Source organism: Gavia stellata, chromosome 3, assembly GCF_030936135.1.
Source record: "Gavia stellata isolate bGavSte3 chromosome 3, bGavSte3.hap2, whole genome shotgun sequence".
In the NCBI taxonomy this organism is placed as follows: domain Eukaryota; kingdom Metazoa; phylum Chordata; class Aves; order Gaviiformes; family Gaviidae; genus Gavia; species Gavia stellata.
Genome location: NC_082596.1, coordinates 58495091 through 58518964, shown reverse-complemented (window position 1 = coordinate 58518964; position 23874 = coordinate 58495091). Strand labels below are relative to the sequence as shown.

Sequence of the window (23874 nt, the reverse complement as noted above, 5' to 3'; positions counted from 1 at the left end):
TCCTCTGACGATGTTCCTACTACAGGTTCCTGGGTTCATTTCGGCGGGTTGGGTATTTCCCCCTAAGATCAGATGGAATATCTGTCTTCTTTTTTTCTAAAGAGGGCCTTAGTTTGCCTCCCCCACCTCCAGACATTCTAGACATTCACATCAAACAGTTGCAAGTAAACACATGTGAAAGAATGCGTAAGAGTCAAATTAAGATCAGAGGACCTTGTCAGGTCTGGATTCCACAGGCTCAGAGTCTATATTCTGGATTTTGAGTCAGTGTATGAAAAGCAGTAAAGAACAGGCTGGTTCATCAAGTGAATAACTCATTTAGGCACTCCAAGATTCCTGGCATTTTTAAAGTATTAACTTTTTTTTTCCCCACAGTCATATCAGAATTTATGGCTAGGACCTAGTTATGAATTCTGTATTGCAACAAAATGCAGTTCCACAAGCTGTGAGACAGTTGGTTCTACTTCATTCAGAAGAAGCTATACTAGTGCTTTCATTGAAGTCTGTGCCACAGCTTTGTATGATGGAAGGCTCTGAGCCTGTAACACCTTCTCCTTCCTCTTGAAGCTAATAGTATGCAATTTACAAAGCACCAACTAAACTTCTCAGTTTAATGGCTTTATTCCCCATGGATTTTGCTTTGTATTGCACTAGATGTTAATTTGTCTTTAATGCCTATTGTTTTAGCTTAATCTCATGCCATGACAAATACATAGCCACAACATACTGCAACATTTATAAAATGCATATTTAAAGGTGTTCTGTTGCTAGTCACAAAGTCTTCAGGCATCACTAGCCATTGCAAAGAACGTGGCCCCTGTGAATTTGCTGACGCCATCATGACCAGTCGAAAGATAATCAGCCAGGCCCTCCCAATCTCTGACTTTACACCTCCGCCAAAGCCAGTTCGGTTAGTATGTGCCAACTGTCTGTCTGAAGCCATGAAGCCACTTTATGTGAAAAACTTGTACTGGATTAAAACTAGTTTAGAGCCATTTCTGTGTAGAATAAAACTGGGCAGACAGCTTCGGCTTATGTGATTAACAGTTGCCTGGTTCACATACTTTATAAAATACTGTCTCATCCCCTGAACCCCGAACTAACAAAACATAACATGATCGTGTTAGAAGCAATGGAACTTTGGAAATTACACTATGTTTGTAAAGAGTCTTTCTTTTTAAGTATTGAGCAACAATTTTGCTTAGAAAGTGCTTCTGAAGGCGAAAAAAGCAACGAGTGCCTGAACATTTTAAGTTTGGATTTCCCAACAGTTTCTCCTTTGTTTGCTTGTTTTGTTGCCTAGAAACTGACCTAAATAAGAGATTCCATGTAGACAGAGTGTTCTCTGGTAGAGGTTCTCTAATGGAGAAGGCCTGTTTGTTTAACTGATACAAGCAGAAACATAAAGTCTACACAAAGAGCAAACACCCAACAGTTACTCTGTGAAGGCGGCAAGTCAGCTGGGTAAGACAGAGACGTCTCTCTTTCAGCTTGAGTGTAAGCAAGCAGATAAACTGTTGTTCATCTTTCATTTTGCCAGCTGTTCTGAATATTGTGGATAAATACTTGTATTTGTACTTTAACCTTAATCCGTGCAGACAGACATCCATAGCATCTATAGGCGTGGTGAACTTACTTACAAACCTAGGTAGTGAGCTATATCAACACAAAGCCTATGGATGTCCCTTCTCCCACCCATGCTTGCGTGGAGTATCTGAATTTCAGCTACATAGGCTAGGTGGAATGAAGATAGCCAGGAGTGCCACCAGTAACTGGTGATAGCCAGAAAAACAGGGGACCAGCAAGATACCGAGGTGCCACTTTAAACCCCAAGGGTCCTTAAAGAACACATCACAAATGGACAGATTTCATATATATAATCTGTGATTATTCAGCTGCAAGTGATGAAGTCACATAGCATAAATCCAGCCTCTGGTCTGCAGCTCATTAGGTATTTATATAGCATTGACTGCCCCAAACACTTTTGCTTGAGAGGATACTAATCTTTTTTTTTTTATTTTTAGAGGACTGGAGTCAAATATCACTGTTAAGAGTTACTGTACAGAATAGCTAAAAACTTTTTATTCTTTTTATTATGAATAATTTTTGTTCCTGGCAGTTCAGTATTGTACATTCGATACAGAATAAATACTTCAAACCCACAAGATTTTCTTACTCATAATTGGATTAATATAGTGCAGCTCTGTTTTGTAGATTTTCATGCCTATTTTACGTTTTCTCTTGTACAACTTTAGGGATGACAAACTTTGGAAAAAAAAAGATCCCAAACTAGCAATCTCTGTGTTCAGACTCTTAGGCCAAAGTCTTAACTGAATGCCTTACGTTTGTCTCATGAATAGAAATGGCCTGATTTCCAGAAATGCTGAATGTCCTCAGTTCTCAGTGACCTCAATGGACTCTGAAGAGCACCTCTAACATCTGAGACTCATGCTCTTTTTTGTTTTTCTTTTTTTAAGCCTAAATACAGTTTTATAAGCCTAATTAGTAGAAAACCAGATTTGAGAATTTGGCCTGGAAAACAGCACACATAATTTCTTTATTCATTGATTTCTTCTTCATCATCTTCAAATGCTTCCTCTCCATCATTTGCTGTTGCTTCTTGGTATTGCTGATACTCTGAAACCAGATCATTCATGTTGCTTTCTGCTTCTGTGAATTCCATTTCATCCATACCTTCTCCTGTGAACCAGTGGAGGAAGGCCTTTCTCCTGAACATGGCCGAAAACTGCTCCGAGATCCTTTTGAAGAGCTCTTGAATAGCAGTACTGTTGCCAATGAACGTGGAAGCCATCTTGAGGCCACGAGGAGGTATGTCACACACTGCCACCTTGACATTGTTTGGGATCCACTCCACAAAGTAACTGCTGTTCTTGTTCTGGATGGCCAACATCTGCTCATCAACCTCCTTCATGGACATCGGACCACGGAAGACGGTAGCCACTGTCAAGTATCTCCCACGTCTTGGGTCACAGGCTGCCATCATATTTTTGGCATCAAACATCTGCTGGGTGAGCTCTGGAACGGTGAGTGCTCGGTATTGTTGGCTGCCTCGGGCTGTCAAAGGAGCGAAGCCTGGCATGAAAAAGTGAAGGCGTGGGAAAGGGACCATATTTACTGCCAGCTTCCGGAGGTCAGCATTTAATTGGCCTGGAAAACGCAGGGATGTAGTCACCCCACTCATGGTAGCAGAAACCAAGTGGTTTAAATCACCATATGTTGGAGTGGTGAGCTTCAGGGTGCGGAAGCAAATGTCATACAAAGCTTCATTGTCAATGCAGTAGGTTTCATCTGTATTTTCAACCAGTTGGTGGACCGAGAGTGTAGCGTTATAAGGCTCCACAACTGTATCAGAAACCTTTGGAGAGGGCATGACACTAAAGGTATTCATTATCCTGTCCGGATATTCCTCTCGTATCTTGCTGATGAGTAAGGTTCCCATGCCAGACCCTGTCCCTCCTCCCAGGGAATGAGTGAGCTGAAATCCTTGCAAGCAATCGCAGTGTTCGCACTCTTTTCTTACTACATCAAGTACGGAGTCAACCAACTCTGCCCCTTCTGTATAGTGTCCTTTAGCCCAGTTGTTTCCTGCACCAGTCTGTCCTAAAATAACATACAATAGGGAAAGAAAATATGCAAAATTATTGGTAATGTTTGGTATTTGCATGCCAAATGGATTCACATCTGTAAAAAAGCTGCTATAAATCTGCCAGGTAGATAACTGTGCTCTTCAGTTTTGCCTACAAATATCTTTGGAAGTATCAAGATAAACTTTTTATATAGTCTCCTTTTGCCTCAAATCCCTGGTAGTTTTCATTTATGCCTTTGGGTGTTTTTTTTCTTTTTTGGTATTTAACCTTCCATAAATGCAAAGATGGCCTTGACTCCTTGTTTTGAAAGCTTTCACACTCCCAATCCTGTTTATTCCATAAACACAAGACAACTGTTTAATATTTAAATACTTTCTGTTTATAAGGACCATGATGCATGCAAAGCTAAATCACAGATACACATTTCTAAATGAAAGATTCTTGGACTGTTCCTATGAGACATGGAGACACTGCTGTCATTCAAGGATAAGGCTGGGCTTCAGAAGTCCCATTTCACTTCTTATATCAAGAACTATTGCTTTTTTAATTCATGGTTACCTAGCCTGAATGAAAATACTGATTGACAGAAGCTTCAAGAATGTTATTTGAAAAACTTGGAAGTTATTAAGTGCCTTTTAGCTTTTACTGGTTTCCCTACAAACTCACTGTTCTTCAGGATCTGCAAAGCAACTTGCAAAGTTGGTTTACTGACATTTCCTGAGCCCCTTATTTTCTCCCTAAGGCTTCTGTTTTCCTTTTATGTGCCACTCAATTTATTAAGATGGATAGTCCAGATCCTTTGCTATGTCACTATTTTGTTATTACTTAGATAACAAGGACGATTAAATGGGGGACCAGTTTTTGAATACTCCTGTTCCTCACAGTGACTGCTACATACATGGTGCCACTAAACTCACTTAGTGGTACTCTTGTAAAGAGCAATAGTTTCAGAATGAGGTGTACGGCTGTCAGCTTCTGTGTTGTTCTCCAAGACCTTCCCCCCTTCCTTCCTATTACCATGTCTCATTTCAATTCCCAGTGCACTGTATTGGTGCCAAATATATGAATCAGGGAAACTGTTTTCAGGGATATTGTTTAAATATGATGCACTTTATTTTCACTGTATAAATGCTTGGTTTCCTCTTGATGTATTTGGTTAGTTAATGCATTGTTCTGTATGTTGCTGTATTTTCTCTTTGAACCTAGGGAGCTCAGCACTTCCTATCCAGCTGGGCAAAGCACAAAGTAATATCCTTCCAGAATTAAATGTTTGTAACCATCTGCAGTCTGCTTGACCAGATCCCCTACTACAGATAGGGCAGCACATCAGGACATACACTAACAAGCAGACATCACTCCAAGATGCAGAAGGATCCTAACAAAGCCAAATTCTGAGTTTATGACTTTATTGTATAGATTGCCCCCTGTGTAAACATCATATTGTCCTTCTTCAGTGGGCAGTGAGATAAGGAGAGAATGGAGAATAGGAGAGAATGGAGCATAGGAAAGAACGGAGAATAGGAACAAAGAACAAGGTAAGAGGAGAATGGCAATTACTCTCACAAATATGGAAATTATATTTTCATGGGGAAAAAAAGAATCAGTAGAGACTGATTTTGCTTGCTTTTGCTTAGTTTGCAAATTGTTAGGAGGTAAGATGCCTAACGCAGAGGTGGACCTGTCCTCCTTTGGGCCCTCCACTGCACTAGACTCCCTCAATCTTAATCTGAGTCACACAAACTCCTGGATGCCCACACAACTACTACCACCTCTCTCTATTGCACTACTACGATCTTTGTATTCAAACTGCTAACTGTAGCAGTGGCTGCCTACACCATTACTAATGGCTTCCCTCCAGCCCACAACTATCGGCTACTCCCGTAATAACACTACACTTTGTCCACTAGTCAGCCACCTTCCAGAGGTCTCCGACATTTTGAGATTTCCTGCTGTGCACGTGTATGTGCCCAGTAATCTGATACTTCCAGACCCACTGGCTATATAGCACTGTAAGACCACCACACAGAACATGTACAATTAGCTCTGGAAGCTCCAAACTCCTTACCCATGACAATACAGTACAGTCTGGAGATGCCATGGTTCTGACAAGGCTGCCACACACCTGGAAATCTTGATCATGATCCTGCGAAACCCTACTGGATGCCCTCCACTTACCAGGTACCTACCAGACCTCTGAAAATCTTAGACAAACACATAAAATGATCAAATTCCACCAGGACTAAATCTCTAGGTGGAAAATGAGCCTGTGTCCACAAAAATCAGGACTCAGCAGATCTTTTGACAATCCTGGAAGCTCTGCATTGTATGCAGCCCATCTGTAGCATCCTGCCTCTGCCTTTTCTCACCGTGCATTTACCGAGATCTAAAGGAAGTCTACACGAAGCAATCCCTCAACTTATCTGCACTCTTGATACCTCCAGATCCTCCTACCGCTATTTATTTCTCTAACGCATTGTAATGTTATCATCACACGTGTTCAGGTTGAGCTGCACATGCATAGAAGCCATTTGTCTAATGGTCAATTTATCTTTTAGTCCCTAAAATGGCAACTATTTCCTGCTATCTTCTTTCACTCCTTTCCTCTCTTCACTGCTTGAAATAAAAGACAAACCTGGGAAGAGAGATCAGTAGCTTGCACACTAACGCTTAGAAGCCCAGTATGAACAGCCTTGGTGCAGAACACACAGTATAATTTAGAGAGGGAAGGACAGCTCTTTCGACTGGCTAACAGCTATTCTATGGTTGCCCCTACCAGTTCAGGCAACTTAAATTGGGATGGTATCCATGCAGCAAAGCTAGCAAGGGTGTACACGAGAAAATGACAAATGCAAAAATGTACAAATGAAAACTGGTTAACAAGGAGATACGTTAGAGTTCACAGCAGTTCCTGGTGAGCAATCATATGCTGTTAGAAGGCCAGGAGACCTGCTGCTCTCATACAGCAAGATCATTCCACCTATGTTTCTTCACCTTTTCGATCACTACCTTGTCAATGCAAGCATTAAAGCACAAGGATTCTTTTGTGCCCATCTCAATCTCCTGCCGGTCTGAGCTAAAATTACTGTATCTGGAGTGTGTGATCATGTACTCAATACACATGAATGAAATCCTGATTGATGGTCCACAGTTACTTGCTATGGAGACATGGGCACATGCAGGTATATACAAGCAGAGGCAGAAAACATCTCCATCAGAATAAGCCCTAACAGCCTGGGGCACGGCAAGCATGGAACTGCCAGCTTCTGCCACAAAATCCTTTGTGGGCCCAGGCCAGATTTTTAAAAGAGAAAACAAAATGCTTTGTTGGCTTTTGACACAGAAGATCATTACTTCAGCACTCAGGCAGCCATTCTGCATTATTCAGCAGGTTGGGAGGGCAGTGCCTGATGCTGGCCGGTGCCTCTGTCAAATACGAGTTGATCACATGCTGTCAGTTCATTGTTAGTTTGGCAGGAAGGGAGTACAGTGAACTGGACTATTGTTAAAGACACTGAATTGATTTTGCTCTGTTTTTACTGGTGGTATGCCAAACTGTAAAGCTCCAGTTCAGGTATTTCCATAGGTCAGGTGAATTCACTTTCAGAGGGCTTGTGTGGTCCTTGCAGGAGAAAGGGAGTGAAAGGAGAAACCTGAATATAGAAACATACTTCATAAAGCTGCCTACGTCTATGGCTTTTCTCCCCAAGCTCACTTCTACATGTTGTAACTTAAAATTCCTTTGAAAGACACCCCTAACATTGCTGCCATGGAGTATACAGAATAGGGACAGCATTGGAAGTTTTTAGTCAGTTAAAGGGTTAAAGTAACTCTGTATGACTTCTAACTCCACACCTCAACAGCAACAACCCAGACTTAAGTTTGTTTTATACCACCCAAACAATGTTTATCTTTTCTCTGTCTGTCCCTGGCATTGATCCTTCCTTATGTTAATACAATATACCAAACAGTTGCAACCTAAGCTTGCCTTGGCAGGAAGAAATTTATTTTGTGGCTACTGCAGACTTGGAAACTAAAAGGACATGAGAGTTCTCATGATAGCTTTCATTCAGACTTCCTGTTTGAGCAAGTGGATCACTTAGCTTTCAAACACTGTTTCTCCTTCAGTGCAAAGGGACTGATAACACTTCCGTACTTCGTAAGGATGCTATGAAATTTAATCCTGGTAATATGCATTTTTAAGCTTAGATGGAAAGTATTACAGAAGTCCAAAGTGAAGGCTAGAACAACCCTCTGCAAGAACACTGCAAAACCAGAAGTTTCCCACGTGCTCTCAGACTGTTCCTCGTTATGTTGGAAAATAACCCAGTAACTGGCTATATATGACAATGTTTCCCTCCACTGTTTACTATACTGTAAGGATCTGCTGCAAAAGTTGAATTACACAGCCTATAAACAATTTAATGCTCAAGCATTAAATGATGTGAATTCAAGTGAAGAGTAGTCTGGTTGGTTTGTGGTTGAGGTTTTTTTCCTCCTCTCCATTTTCTGCAGAATTTCCATGCATTTTGTTGTAAAGAAGCAATCTCAGGATTTCTCTGGAGTTCATACATATGGAAAGCAAATGTACTTTAATCTGAACACCACAGGAAACTTTCAGTAGTTTGCTAATTGAAGGACTGAGTAACGAAAGAATGACTTTTGCACTTAACAGGATCTTCTAGTTGACTTACAGATAATTACAATTGTTCTGTTAAGCTATTAGGATTTCTCAGTACTAACAATCACTTTGGAACAGGGAATGCTTTTTGAGCACTCACTTGGCAATCAAACACCTGTTGGATAGTTTTGTTTTTTAAGACGTGACATCCACATACCAAAGATGAAATTATCAGGCCGAAAGAGCTGACCAAAAGGACCAGATCGCACACTATCCATGGTTCCCGGCTCCAAGTCCACTAAGACTGCTCTTGGTACGAATTTCTGGGCTACAATAAAAAGTAAGCATGCCCTTAATGTTTGAAATTAGCTAACACAGTTATAGCTCTCAATACACAAACACATGATGTCTCATATTAGTCTAATGTAGATTGTACATATATAAATATTTCCTATACAGGAAGTCATGGTGGTCAGCACCATAGGAACAAATCAATTCTGCTTGAAAAACAGACCTGACATCTTTTGGGTGCTATAGATGGTATATTACATTTTGTAAGCTCTTTTTTAGCAGTAGATATGAGGGAGGGAAGTTTCTGATTAGAAAAAATGGTTGACATGTTCTTTGTAAGACAGCAGACAAACTTTTCTGTGAATAATGGGGTGACTGAAGGGTTTATGTCCAAATGATCCTAATACATCTCAGAAGCTTTTATGCTTGAAGGATTCACCTCTACTGAAAGAGCTACTTGGTGTAGGTGGCAAACGGTAGTAGTTAGCACACCTACTACAAAGCACAAAATAAAGAATCTGTATCCAGTTGAAATTGTTCAAGGAAACTCAGGTAAACAATGTTAATTAACCTGAGCTGGACAAAAGATGAAACATTCACACTTGCAGGTTCATGTCAATAGACCAAAGGACTCGTGATCCCCATTTTAGACTGTTAACACCCTTCAACACCAGACTGACTCAGAGGATTTGGGCACCTTCGGCTTTTTATTAATGAATCACTGTTCAATTCTCCATTACCTGTGGCCCAACCCTCTCAGTCATGAGATCAGACAGAGTAGTATAGATGCAGGCTCTTATAATCAACAGTTTAATTCGGGGCAATTGATAAGACACATCTGATGAAATAATCATCTGTTGTAAGAGATAGTGTTAAATAATAAACAAACCTCCACCTCCAGACCCTAAGAACAGCCCCTTGTGCCATTTCTATCTGCCTGGGGAGGTAACACCCTGTTATCAGTGTATAAGAAAGTAGATAATCTTTTCTGTGCATAATGGGGTGAGCCGGGATCAGCTGAGGGGCTGATGACACGCAAGGAGCGTGACCAGATAGGTGATACAGCTTTACAAACCCGTTCACTCCCAGACTTCTGTGCCCCTTCCCACGGAGTCCCCTCTCCCGCACCCCTCCCCATCCCACACTTACACGATGATTCATTATAGTAGACATTGATCCTTTCCAGCTGCAGCGCTGAGTCACCGACATAACCTCCGGCTGGGTCAATGCCATGCTCATCACTTATCACTTCCCAAAACTAAAGGAGGAAAAGGAGAAGTGGGTTGGGAACTCCCCTGCGGAGCACCGGGGGCCCTGCCCAGCGCCCCGGCCCCATCGCGGGCGGGGGGCGGCTGCCCTGCGGTGCGGCTCGGCCCGGCCGCAGCTGCCGGATTCCTGGCGTGCCCGCCGCCCCTCCCTGCTCGGGACGGGACGGGACGGGGTCGGGAGGCAGAAGCCGGGCCGGCACCAGGATTGAAACCCAAGGGGCAAACGGCCGCCGCCCAACTCCTCGCCCGGACGGGCTGCGGCGTTTCACTGGATGGGGCTGCTCAGACTTCTGCTGCCGCGCCCCGCGCCGGCTTGTGAGCCACGGCCTGGACAGTTTAAACATAAAGTAATAAAAAAAAATAATTAAAAAAAGAAGTCCCGTTTGGTTTCGCTGCTTCCCAAAGCCTTTTATGGTCACGGGGAGAGGTCCCCCCTCGGCCTAAGCGCGCCCGGCGCCTCTCGCAGCGGCTCGCTCGGGGCACGGGACGGCAGCGGCCGGCGGTGGGGGGCGGCGGGCACAACCCAGCCCCGCGGGGCCAAACAGCCCAGAGAAACGGCCGGGCGCGTCCCTCAGGCGCTTGGAGGCTCCGCAGGCGGCGGCCAGGCAGCGGCGGGCCCGGGTCCCCTCAGGCTCACCTTGGTCCCGATCTGGTTTCCACACTGGCCCGCCTGGATGTGCACGATCTCCCTCATGGCGATGCCCTCCGCACGCCTCGCCTCAGCTCGCCCGCTCTCCCGTTGCCCAGCCCGGTTATACGCGGCGCCGGCCGACCGGGCGGCGCTTTATGGGCTCCGAGGCGGCGCGCGCCCACCCCCTACCGCCCCCCCCCCCCCCCCCCCCCCGCGCCGCTGCGGCTCGCCCAACGGCCAGCGCCCCGCGCGCGCTCCGCCAACGGCCGCCCCCGGCGGGAACCACCCTCGCCCCGTCGGCGGCTCGGCCCCGCCGCCGGGTTAAGGGGGGCGACGCCCCCCACTTTGTAACGTCAACCTCTCACTTCTCCTGATCGGCCATGAGGGACCCGGGGGGTCCTTCTGCTCCAGAGGGGGCTCCCGTCCCCGCTGTGCCTCTCACCCAAACCGTGTTTGGCAAACGTGGGTATGTCACCCCCAGCACCGAGGAATCCTGCCCTTGCTGTGTGCAGGGGGACATCGTCGCTTTCTCCTCTTCCTCCTTGGCCTGCTGCCCCGTCGGCCGGGCAGATCGCAACCTTCACTGAAGTGGCAGCATCCAAAGAAATGGGTGTACCTTCCCAGGGCCTTGCCAACGACCATCTTCTTTGGCATCGCTGTTTTCTGATGAGGTTTTGCCAACAGATAACATGTTGCTGCCTGAAAATTTAACTGGGAGGGCAAGCAGGCTCTACGGAGTGCCTTCCTGAAAGCTCATGTCACCACAATACAGAGCATGGTCTGGCATACGTAGAGTTTGGATAGCTTGATTTTTAATGAAAAGAGAGATTTTCTTTCTCCTCCAGAGAGGAACCAAGTTCCCACACCTGCTGTATCTTCTTTATGGTCGCTTTGGGTAGCTGTTGCATGGTTTCCCAGGTAGAGAAAAGCTGCCTAGCTTAGCTGCCTGTTTTAATGCCCGTGTGACTTTTCCTTGGGATGCCATTGTCTGTGTAGCATATTCTGACACATAGCCCTGCTGGGAGGCATTCATCTGTCTATGCGCATCTTCACTGTCTGACCACATCTCTGCTGGTGGGCAAGAGCGGCCCTGAGGCCAGAGTTACAGAACCTCATTATCTACTTGATCAAAGGTGGCCCAGCTGGGACTCCACAGAATCTTCGGTGCTCTCTCCAGCTTGAACACTGTTAAGATAACCCCCGTCAGTCAATAAATAACCCCCAAATAACCAAAAATCTCTACCTAGGCTGGGAGGTCACTTCCTTCTTGCCCACCCTGGTGTTGCTGTGACATGACCGATGTCAGCTAGACTGTGTGCTCTGGGCTCCAACCTTGCCTTTTCATAAATGTTTTCCAGTAGGGCTGACAGCTTCTTGCAAATGACCTCTGAGTAGCTCCCCCCACAGCACATTACACTGAATCAAATGTCTTTCTGACATCAGTGAAGCAGCTGGAGGATCAGTGTGTTTGCCTTGCAAGCAGCCACCAGCACAGGATTGGATACTACGTGCCTTTTTCTCTGCTGAAGGACTCAAATAAACGTCCTTCTGTGTGTGATCTGCGTTTTTGGAAGAGATCCATGAACAAGTCATTTGCTTAGTAGCCTGATCAGTGAGGTTGTCTTGGGCTTTGCTTGAATCTACATGTCCTTGAATATGCCTTCCAGGCCTGGCTTTCCCCAGCTTTGCAGATCCTCCCATACACTATTGTGTGGCACATGCTTGCCATCAGCTTGCCATCATTTCTGCTGGTATGCCACTTTTAAAAATTCAGTTAGTTCCCAGGTCCAGCTAGTGGTAAGGCTGAGTCTGTGTTCCCAACAGGCACACGCACATGCACACGCGTGCGCACCCCCCCACACACACACATATACATACACACGTGGCTGGCCACACTGATTGACACCGGCAGAAAACACAGCGCTCATGCGAATACAAACAGCACTAACAGCCCCATCCTGTTCTCCTCTCTGGCTGATGAGGACAGAAGCCCATTAATGGAAAATAAATATGTATTTGTATACGTTTATACAATATGGATCCCTCCAGTAGCTCGTCTTAGACGTTCATCCTATTCAGTAGCTGACCCCTGTATCCAAAGTCTTCCCAGTTGCTGGCACCTGGAAATGTTATCCCCAGAGGGCCACAGCTCCCCTCCAGTTGCTGGTATTCAGACCTACAGACACACATATACACTAACTATGGCTCCCTCCTCCAGTAGCTGCTCTTAGGACATTCAGCCTATTCAGTACCTGGCCCCTGGATCCCCGGTTGCCTCACAAAGAGACATAAACATGCAAACAAGTCTCTCTCTGGTAGCTGGTCCAGGGTTGTGACCTTACCAGTAGCTGACCCCCAGACCCCACCACAGTCTCCCCAGTAGTTGGCTTGGACCCTCTAGTTCCTCCAGTAGCCACCTCACAGATCCTGTGGTCTCTTCACTGTCTTACCCAGACTTAGGGCTGCTCCAAATCTTGGCTCCCAAGCTTCTTACCCTACTCTCCAGCTAGCCTGGCTTGGTGTTTACTAGTGACCACACACTAACATACAGATCCACATAATGTGCATGCACTCTGGTCTCTCCAGTTGCTCCATCACAGACACACAGAACCCTATGACTTGTGGCCCCTACCTCTAATTGCTGGCACTCAGGCCACCATACACGCACATATACATGGAATATAGACCTCCTCTCACCCAGGAAAATAATTAAAATACAGTTTAATAAGACAAGACAAACTGAGGTGATCAGGTGCAAGGCGTAGCAAGACAGATGTACTGACCAGCAACCTGTTTACACCCAACCAGACTATTTTAGCCTCATATCCTTTTATTTTTCCATACCAAACCACCTTTATCCCCCCCTTTTCCCTACCTTTGATTCCTCCTCTAAACATCCCAAAAGTTATCTTGTACAATCTCAAAGATGCTCTTCCCCTCCATGCCCTAAAGAGTGCCTTACCCCTGCAGGCAGTAACCCCTCTCTGTACAGTGATCCATGAAGCCTCTCCCTTTGACTGGTGGTGATGGGTGTCACACGCAGCCCACGGACCACAGGTTGATCCCTCTCCGGCAGGAGCCAGGGCAGAGGCTCCTTTGGGTGTGCTATTCAGATTTCTCTACTTGCCACTGTTCCTCTGTGCTCCTTTGTGTTTGTGGAGATAAACCTTGAATCACGTAACTCAGCAGTAGATCAAACCCATTTGATCATCTGAATCAAATGATATTTTGGGAATAAAAGTAAGAAGGAAACAATGGATATATGTAGGCCAATGAGGGAGTAAAAGAAGCAATGAGAGTGTATTATAGTACAGCCTTTAGTCCATGTGCCTCCTGAAAAGCTGTACAGGTTGCGCTGCCAGTATCTGTCGTCTTTGAAAGGTTTGTCTACTGTTTGGGAGCAGCAGTTGGTCAAACACCGTTTAGAGGCCAAAACTTCAACCAGTTTCCCACACATACAAAGTAACCCACTGAAGTATGTATGAGACTGTAGAACTGTGTGCTTCATGAAGGTTAGCAACAGTTTACCCAATGAATTTGCATCTCACTTGTACATTTTATAGCTATGTAAATATGTTCTAATATTCAGTCAGACCCGAATCAACCTGCAGTTTCTCCATGTTTTATTGCTAGTAATCTGAAAGAAGCAACAACTGTTTGTTGGTCATTGAGTGTAAATGTACCTTCAAATCCTTTTCATCCACGTTTGTGTCTACTTAGTAGTTCAGCTGACTTAGGAGGTGGAGGTGCCATTATAACCTGTGTCTACAAAAGCCTACACATTCTCTTTAAGTCTTCACAGGCTTGGTCTAGGATTTTAAAGGCACTTAGGTGTTTCAAAATCCTACTATGTACTTAACTGCTACGGATTACTTCTGGATGTATTTTAAACCCCCATTAAACACCTCTTGGAAATTTAAGGCACTTAAATGTCTTTAAAGATTTCTCTCTGTGTGCTTCATCTGACTGAGTCCATGAGATTCATTCTATAAACAGATTAACATAGGAACCCACTGCCAATTCTGTACAACGGATTTTCACTTGTATTTGGCTGTGTAGTCTCTTGCTCAGATACCTATATTGACCTATACCTATATTGACTTCTGACCTTCATAACTCAGAGTCTTTTTTTTTTCCCATTCACTTCATGGGATAATTTAATACTTAGAGTATACCTTTTTACACCGTGCACAAAAGAGGAAGGTAGCTTTCTTAAGATTTCACTTGCAGATTTACTCCCTTCATTGTTTTTCCTTTTTTCCTTCCTTTTAAAATTTTGACTCCGTTTCTGTTGTTAAAAAAAAAAATTCATATATTCAACCTGAAAAATTTGTAAGATGTCACAATAGCTACAAACTATCAGCCCAACTTTGCAAATTCATGCTCCAGAGAGCCTCTTGAATAATCAGTTTACATGACTTACATTCTCAAAGTATCTCTTGCTCTCAGGTGTGGAAGCAAATCATTAAACAGTAAAAGAGGTCCATGCTTGCATTTTAGGGAGTGGCATGACCCTTTTTGATAGACAGGACATGGATTAAGGAATATCTGACTGCTAGGCCAAGCCTGGATTAGTCTGAGATTTCTAGCTGCTGAAAGCCTGGAACAGTTCATTTCCACTGGAGAGCTCTTTGATGCTCCAGTGGGACAGGCAGAGCCCATGCGGTTCTTTATTCCTGTTAGTCAGCACTGACAAGGATGTTCGCTGTCAGTCTTAGCAGTGGTATCAGAGAGTGACAGCAAATGAAATACTCATATTGCTCCTGTGTGAGATCCAGCTGCCTTGAAAAAGCTGTATACTTTCATGGTCAAGATAAACTGATGGGGCCATGTCGGGTTGCAGAGCCTCCAGTGTTCTTGTCTTCAGCCTTTCTCACATACTCCTTGCTCTTGCAAAGGCTAAAATAGAAATGGATACCTACAAGATGATGAATTTCACAAGGCAGGACAAAATGTGTAAGATGCCCATGCTACAGAGTAGAAGGATTTTCCAGTAATAGGAGCCTAGGAAGTAGTCATCTCCCACAAAGTCACATGGAAATTTGCTTTAATGCCCTGGAAAAACCCCAGCAAAGTTCTTCTGTATTTAGCTGGTCATATGATACGATTGTTAAGCTGCTTCCTGCTTTTCAGGAAACACATTTGTGTTTATATCAGGATTGTTGCTAGGACTATTTCTATTTACTGGAGTTTTTAAGGACTGGAGAGAAATTAATGTCATAGCAGAACAATTAACATGGTAACTACTATTTTCTTTTTCAGAATGATAAATTTGCTGTGTTCTGATACATAAGAATATCAGCCAGGGTCCATCCAGTGTTATAAAGCTTGTTAGCCCTTACATTAACTACCAAAGCAATAAATATAATCCACATGGGTGGATTCACTCTGACAGCTTGTAGCAGGCTAGTAAATGCCACCAACCCCTTGGTCACCTTTAGGAGGAAGGTCCCAGGGCGAGTGTTGTTCCTTTCTTTCCTCTTTAGTCTGCAAGCTTTTTGTGTAAGTTAAAAAAAAAAAATCTTAAAATGGTTTGACTTTGGGTTTTTTTGCCTGGCTTCCTGAGGAAACAAAGCATGGGAAGCCATGCTCTGTGCAAGTGTGTGCCCATGTATCTCCACCACCACCTTTTCAATCTGTCAACCTCTTGTGACAAAATCTGTGAGAGGCACGTGAGTTCCAGAGATATTGCAGCTGCAGAAGAGTCTAGAAACAGCCCAAGAACCCAACAGCATGGTCAAACCTTTCAAAAGGGGAAGGGAGACAGCAAAACACACAGAAGCATACAATCTAATCCAGCTAACGCCAGCATATGCATTTATCACAGGTGCTTCGCAGCGGATATATTTTGCCTCAAAGAGCCACTATATTTTTATGTGGTCCTCAAAAAATCTCTTGCTTTGCTCCCCCGCAATAACCTTGTTGCTGTGGAAGCTATAGTGTCACTAACTGCCACCTATGCTCAAACATAGTACTCGGGGGTTTGTTTTAATGCTGCTCACCTGTCTGCTTTATAACTGTAGCTGTCAGCGGAGGTAATGCTGTTGTGTCCACTAGACCACAAGATGTGGTCTAAACTTTGTAGTGTTAAAGCAGAGGTCACTACATCAGGTCAGGGGTAAATATGTTTATGGATGAAATGTCTGAGAAAGCGTGAAGCAACACTGCAGGAACTTCACCGTCTTGTCGAAAGGAGTTTCTAACTGCATTTTCACACGCTTGTCTCACTGTTTGACAAGATGAATGGAAAAACACTAAAAGTCCAACCCTGTATATTAACGTGTTTGAGTTCAGTTGCCTTTGCACTTTTCAGCACTTATTGTCCTTTCATTTGTAATACATCTTCTGTCCTTTGGAAATTAGTATTTTCTTTCAGCCCTTTGTTTCTCCCTGTGCTTAGCCTCAATGCCAACAATAACTCATCCAGGACTTTTTGCAGAGTTGGTGGTAGTGATATTTATGCAGCAGCTGTAGCAGCTGGAGAAGAGGGAGGCCTGTATCTGCCTGTTTTGTCAGGCAGAATGTGTGTTTGGTGTAGCTATGTTTTTAACTTCCATTTTAATAGGTCACCTAGCTACATAAACAAAGAGAGCCAGAGAACAGGCTGCACTGTGTGTTCAACAAAGTCAGTAAAATATACAGGTTAGTGCTTTCTTACAGCTTCAACCAAGAATATGGGAATAAAAAATTAACTCAGGAATATAGCTACATTCAACTCTCCAGCCTCTCTGCACATTAGAGATTTTGGGGAACTGAGTTGTTTGAAGGACAGAGTGAAAACACATTTTATCTGGAATGTGTACTCTCCATTATCTGTATCACACAGTGAGTGAGTGGTACAGCTGTAAGAGGATGATGAATCTGCTATATTGCTGACTTGCTTTTGGAGGTTAGTCAGCTCTGAGTAGATGCCAATACAATGCAGAGCTTATCAGTAAAGTCCTAGTGTTTTCAGTGTTGGAGATGTCAGAATGAGGCCAAAATGGTCTTTTAACCAGAAGTCATGCTAAAGATTATCAGGAGAAAAAGCATGTTCTGACCAGATGAGAACTGAGAACACGGACAGCAGCTGGTCTTGATGGGATGGAAAATCCATCTAACCTAGAATTACATTTCTGACAGTAGCCAGTGGTGGGTGCCAGGAAAGAGTGTGGTAACACTTGCCCCCATATACCCTTTTACATCCCGGCAGTCAGGGATTAAGGATTTGTTGAACCAAAGACTGGATCTGGACCATCACATTTAGTAGTCCTTTTGAAGCATCCATTAAGTTATGCAACTGCTTTTCTAACCCAGTTCACTTTCAGCCTCCAAAGTCTCCTATGGCATTACCTGCCACACACAACTGGATTTCCTGTGAAGAATTGCTTCCTTCTTTTGTAAAGCTGATGCCTTAATTTGGTGCCCCATAATTCTTCTATTCTGAGAAACAGTGACAAACAGTTCCTAATGACCATTGCAGCTGCGTGTAAGGTGAAGGTTTTAGTATTTGTTTGTTCTTTTTTTCCCTTTCTGTCCAACATTTTCTGAGCTGAAAATATTAGCCTAACTAATCTCCCTGTGATTGAGGGGGACATTCCACTGCTGTGATGGTACTTGCTTATCACCCTTCCCTCTGTCTACTAGGTCTACTGCAGCCTCTGTGAAATGGGAGTGACAGTATTCAAACGATGGCCATTGATTTATGCAGTGGTCTAGGATGCTTCCTGCTCTGATCTTTATTTTCTAATAAGTCTTAACATTGTGTTTGCCCTCTTGACTGCTGCTGAGCTTTTTTTTCATTGAATTATCCACATTACCTCCAAGATGTCTTTTGAGAGTGGTGACAGCTAAGTTAGACCCCTTCACTGCAGACACAGAGTTGTTTTTCCCTGTGTTATGCAGTTATGGATATTAAATTTCATCAAGTATTGTTTTATTCAAATCATTATCATGAAATACTTCTGAAACTCATTCTAACTGACAGCAGTTGTGACTACCCTGAAGATATTTATACCATCAAAAAGCTTCACCAGTTCATTTTTTTTTCCCCAGATCATCTAGAATTAAGCTGATCAGGTCCAAGCACAGCCAATGGATCTGTTCTAGACTTTGTCTTTTGCTAAAGCAGATGAGCACCTGCATCTTATTCCGTCCAGCTTAGTTTCCTTAAGACTCTTGAGTAAAACACCTTGCAACATTTGACAGTAGAGATCCATACTGCAGTGTGTGGGAGGGGAAAGGGGGAAAGGGTAGGTGTAGGTTCCATTACACAAAATTATTTGCTATGGTTTTATTCTCTGAGAAAAAAGAAAAAGCAATAGACCTCTAAGACAAAGGGCTGGAGTCCTGTCTAGACTGTCAATTATTTAACACTTACTAAGCCAAGGACGTATTTGAGATAAAACATGTAGCTTTCCAAGTAAAAGTGATTCATCTCACTGTGAGAAACACTTATTTTGTAAGAGCAGTTTTGCAGCTAAAACCAACTATAAATTGCTCCACGCAGGTCTTGGGTTTCACAGGTGAGTCACGGTTTTCTGCCTTACCCTGTTTCTCAGGTGGTGAGTGGCTCCTGGCTGCCACCCTTCCCTCACCAGCATAGATCCTACTCATCTGTCACACATGTCCAAACCAAATCCACATACCGCTTCTACCCTGCTTGACAAATGATTCTCTCAGATTACATTTGCAAGGAGAACACCATTCCTCACAAGTCCATCAGTCCCAGTACAAACAGCACAGCAGAAGCTATGACTGGACAAAGCCTGGCTTATTTTTAACAGTGCAATCCACAGCACTGTCAAGGGCAGGTGGGTACAGCCATTGAAAGAATGTGGTCTGGTACTGACTGCACAGAAGCGGTTGAAGCATCCGTCTCTGAGCAGGGTACTCCAGGAGCTACTGATTGGGAATTAGGAGGGGAAGACAGCATTTACACACAAAGAACCGATCATTTTTCTTTTAGAAAACCACTCTGCAGCAGTGAGACTGAGAGTGTACGCCCATTGCCTCGGACTGCAGCCTATTAGCAGCATTACCATATTAATGATTTAAAGGCTTATGAATGCTAAGAATGTAAGAGGTCAGTTTGGCCTGAGGCCAGGACTCAACCCACTGCCTGCCCACGGTGAATAATCCGTTTCACGGTCTGTTTGTTAAACAGTGTACCAGAATACAGGGGGATATGGGGTTACAATATATGTTGACTGCACAATTGAATGCCATTGCTTTGCAGGAAGGGTGTGGAGATGCAGTTGTTGCCTGTGCACAGAAGATTTGCAGAGAGATACATCTATGTTGTATAAAACAATTTCATTGTGGTGTCTGGTCTCTGGACTGAATAGGGACTTTATATTACATGGGGCCTGTATGATCTGTCAGGAATAGGGTGCAGCTCTAAGTAGTCAAAAGCTTTTTATCTCAGGACAGCAGCTCGGTTAGTATGGAAGACGGTTATGTTAAAAATGCTACATAAACAAGGAGGCTAAGCAGTTCTATATAAAAAGACTTAATATGAACTACAGATAGAGCAAGACAAATGTCTTTTTTAAAAATTTACATTTGCTTAAACAGCTGCCCCCACCACTTCCTCAGTCATGAAGTATTTTTAGTTTGAGTGTGGTCAAAGGGAATCTGGAGAAGGTGATGGAAGGCCACAAGAACAACATAACAGGTCGCATGTGTAAAGGGGTCACCAGAGCAAAGCATAGAGGACAGGGATAGAGAAGGCATAGAGAAAGCTGGAGACGGACCTTTTACAATTTAGTGATAGGACAAGGGGTAATGCCTTTAAGCTGAAAGAGGGTAGATTTAGATTAAATACTAGGAAGAAATTCTTCACCATGAGGGTGGTGAGGCACTGGAACAGGTTGCCCAGAGAAACTGTGGATGCCCCAACCCTGGAAGTGTTCAAGGCCAGATTGGATGGGGCTTTGAGCAACCTGGTCTAGTGGAAGGTGTCCCCGCCCATGGTAGGGGGGTTGGACCTAGATGATCTTTAAGGTCCCTTCCAACCCAAACCATTCTGTGAATCTATAGAAAAACAGCAGAAGGAATTGAGTGCTTGAAGCTGGTGACATGTATAGGGAATGGCATCAGATACACAGAAAGTTTTAGATGAAGGAAAACAAGAACAGTGCAAAAAGCACTGGGAGCTTCCAAGTGAAAACCAGAATGTAGCAGTTAGTTAGAATTTTCTGGGGAAACAAAACCAAAAAAACAAACAAATGCCAAAACCAAACAAAAAAAACCCCAACCCTTTTTAGAGGTAGAAGTCATGGAAACAAAGGTGACTTTTATCTATTAGATTGCTACTGCCTTTAGGCATTGCTGATGCCGCTAGTGACAAAACCTGCTTTGTTTTCACTGATCACAACTCTTGTGAAAACTAAACACCATACCGTGTCAGGGCCAGATAAGACTAGGAGGAATTGAGAGAATTGTTTACTGAATTCAGTAGTCACAGAGGTGAAACTATTAGGGACTGTACTTTTCTCATCTAGATGAAATATACTGATCTTAATGTAGTTTGCAGACAATGCTTATAATAACAAGGAAAACCAGCTTGATCATCCCATGCAAAGATGAAATGGCTTTTCTGGGAGACCGGAATAGCTAGCTATTTGCAGCAACTATTTAGTAATTTCTGATTTCCGATAAAATGGGGTTATTGTTGAATAATCAATTGTCTCTGAAAACACATTAGTTATTCCGGAAGATAGTGACTTTTATTTGGAAAGCATGATCACTCAGGGAGGTGACTGCAGATTAGAACAATATTCTGCAAATGTCCAAGGCAGATTTTCTAGGCAACATCCCTAAGTGGGCAAAAAAGCAGGAAATCTGCAACTGGTGGAGCACCTAAATTAAGCACACTTGGTACAGGAATCGCTCAAATAATGCCATTTGCACTTTAGCTTTTCAGGAATAAAATAGAAAGCACCGTAGACTTCAGTTTGTCTAGTTCAATAATAAATCAGTAGTCCTAAATAAGATTATTTATTGTTTTCTTGCTGCTTCTTTCCTGATTTTTGAGGTGGGGGAAGAGCATTTGAAAACACTACTTAACAAAGAGCAGCAGCAAATGAAGACACTTACCTATGCAATGGAAGATGCTTTGTAATTAGAAGTGCTTTAAACATAAAAGATTATGGACTTCACAGTGTAATTACAAAATGTGTCAGAAATAATTATACCTAACTTCAAGAATTTAAAGGACTTCTTAGGTGTCTTGAGATTTCTCTGGGTCTATAATAGACTGACTACCCACATCATTAAGCTACTGTTTTCTTAAATATAATTGTTGTCTGAGGATCTAAGCTTTTTTTTTTTTCTTAACACACAACAGACTCACAACCAACCAGTGACAACAGCTATATTACTTAAAAACCCCTCAAACCTAACCTGTACATAATGTATGCTAATCATTAAAGCAGACTTTTTAGAAGACTGATGATCAATCAACTCAGAATGCATTATCCTGATTCTGGAGTCTATTAAGACTGTATTTTTGGTGTTACGTTTCATTAGCTGTTTCATAAAATAAATAACAGTAGTATTGCAATGTTCTCTTTCAAGTGATAATTCATATTTATTAATAAATATTCCTAACCGAGAATACATTAGGAGTAGAGCCTACTATGAATTATTCAGATTGATGGGTGACCTTAGAAAAGCCACACTTGAGACTGAGTTCGGTAAATAGTTTATATCATGACAACTGAAACTATTAACACTGTCCTGTGGGTGACTGGAGTTTGTCTCTACAAACAGAGTGGTGAAAAGCCATTCAGAAAACACTCCAAAAGACTTGCTTCTGATTTCACTGGCCACCTATAGCACAGGCAGCTTGTTTTTTTACTTATTCTTACTTTTAGAGCTTTGTGCTTGTGGTGGGTTAACCTTGGCTGGCTGTCAGGTGCCCACAGAGCAGCTCTCTCACTCCATCTCCTCAACAGGAGATGGGGAGAAAATAAGATGAAAAAGCTTGTAGGTTGAGATAAAGACAGGGAGACCACTCACCAATTACTATCACAAGCAAAACAGACTCAACTCAGGGAAGATTAATTTATTGTCAATTAAAACCAGAGTAGGATGGTAAGAAACAAAGACAAAACTAAAACCACCTTCTCTCCTCCCCTGCTCCTTCCCAAGCTCAACTTCAGTCCTTCATTCCCAACTCTTCTACCTCCTCTCTCTGGCCCCAGATGGCTCAGTGGGGTGGGGGTCATGGCCAGTCCACAACAGTTCCTCTCTGCCACTCCTCCTTTCTCACACTTTTCCTCTGCTCCAGCATAGGCCCTTCTCACAGGATACTTCAGGAACTGTTCAAGTGTGTGTCCTCTTGATGGGGTGCAGTCTTTCAGGAACAGACTGCTCCACTGTGGGTCCCCCAAGGGCCACAGGTCCTGACAGAAAACCTGCTCGGGCTCCCCTCCACAGGTAATGGCTCTTGCCAGGAGCCTGCTCCTGCATGGGCTCTCCACAGCTTGCAGCTTCCTTCAAGGCATGCCCACCTGCTGCAGTGTGGGGTCCTCCATGAGCTGCAGAGGGACAACTTTCTTCACCATGGTCTTTTCCATGGACTGCAGGGGAAGCCCTGCTCCAGCACCTGGAGCACCTCCTCCCACTCCCTTTTTTCTGATCTTGGTTTCTCTGTTTCTCTCATTTTTCTCAGTCCTCTCACAGCAGCTGCACAGAATTTTTTATCCTTTCTTAAATACGTTTTCACAGAGATGCCACCAACATGGCTGAAGGGTTCAGCTTTGGGCAATAGTGGGTTCATTTTGGAGCCAGCTGGAAGCAGCTCTGTACAATGAAGAGCCATATAATAGCATCCAGTTACTTCATTGCCACAGTCCAGCATTTGGAAACTGTCTGTGGCAGACAACAGAGCCATTAACATTCATTATTATTATTTCAGGAATAAGTTATTCTAGAATTAATAGAGACTACATCCAAAGCCATCACTTTATTTATTCACAGTGTTCCTTAAAATTGGCACCACATACCAGAAAATACTGCCATCACTGACACATAATTCTCACCCATCTCAATTTTCATAGCAAGTTAAACTACTGAATTTGAAAATGGTGAAGTTGTAAAATACTATCTTTTCGATTAGCAAAATAGCAATCCTCATGTTTATAAAATATCTTAACTGCATATATGACAAGGTAAGGTAGAGAAAGCAGAGATAAACTCTAAACCCCACAAGGATACTTACTAATACATAACTGAAGTGGTATGTTAATCATAGTAATACCTCCAGTAAAACCTGAGGAGGCATCAAGTAAAAAATATACTTTGTGCTTTGGTTTTAAACTTTTTTTGTTTTTAATTAAAGAAGCTTGTGCCTTTAGTTCAAGTGCTATCTCAGGAAGAAGCATGCTGAAATGATTTAGAGTTATAATTCTAGTCAGTTACAAATGATCATATGTAGTTATCTTCACAGTTAATATTCAGAATTACCAACAT

General features: G+C 43.3%; 1 protein-coding gene across 7 annotated transcripts in view; it reads right to left on the bottom strand.

Annotated features, from left to right (window-relative positions):
* Positions 1-2067: 2067 nt before the first annotated feature.
* The window catches only part of TUBB6 (tubulin beta 6 class V), a 28895-nt gene continuing 7088 nt past the window's right edge, over positions 2068-23874 (bottom strand). Inside the window, exons 1-6 of one of the 7 annotated variants that reach the window (XM_059815810.1) lie at positions 10423-10502; positions 9667-9775; positions 8444-8554; positions 3531-3621; position 3468; positions 2068-2923 (exon numbers count right to left, since the gene is read on the bottom strand). In XM_059815810.1, the coding sequence (XP_059671793.1) occupies positions 2558-2923; position 3468; positions 3531-3621; positions 8444-8554; positions 9667-9775; positions 10423-10479 (735 nt within the window). In that variant the 5' untranslated portion in view covers positions 10480-10502 and the 3' untranslated portion in view covers positions 2068-2557. Of the gene's footprint in view, positions 3622-8443; positions 8555-9643; positions 9776-10422; positions 10503-23874 lie in introns of those variants that run through there. The other 6 variants (XM_059815811.1, XM_059815807.1, XM_059815804.1 and 3 more) reach the window with 6 other exon arrangements.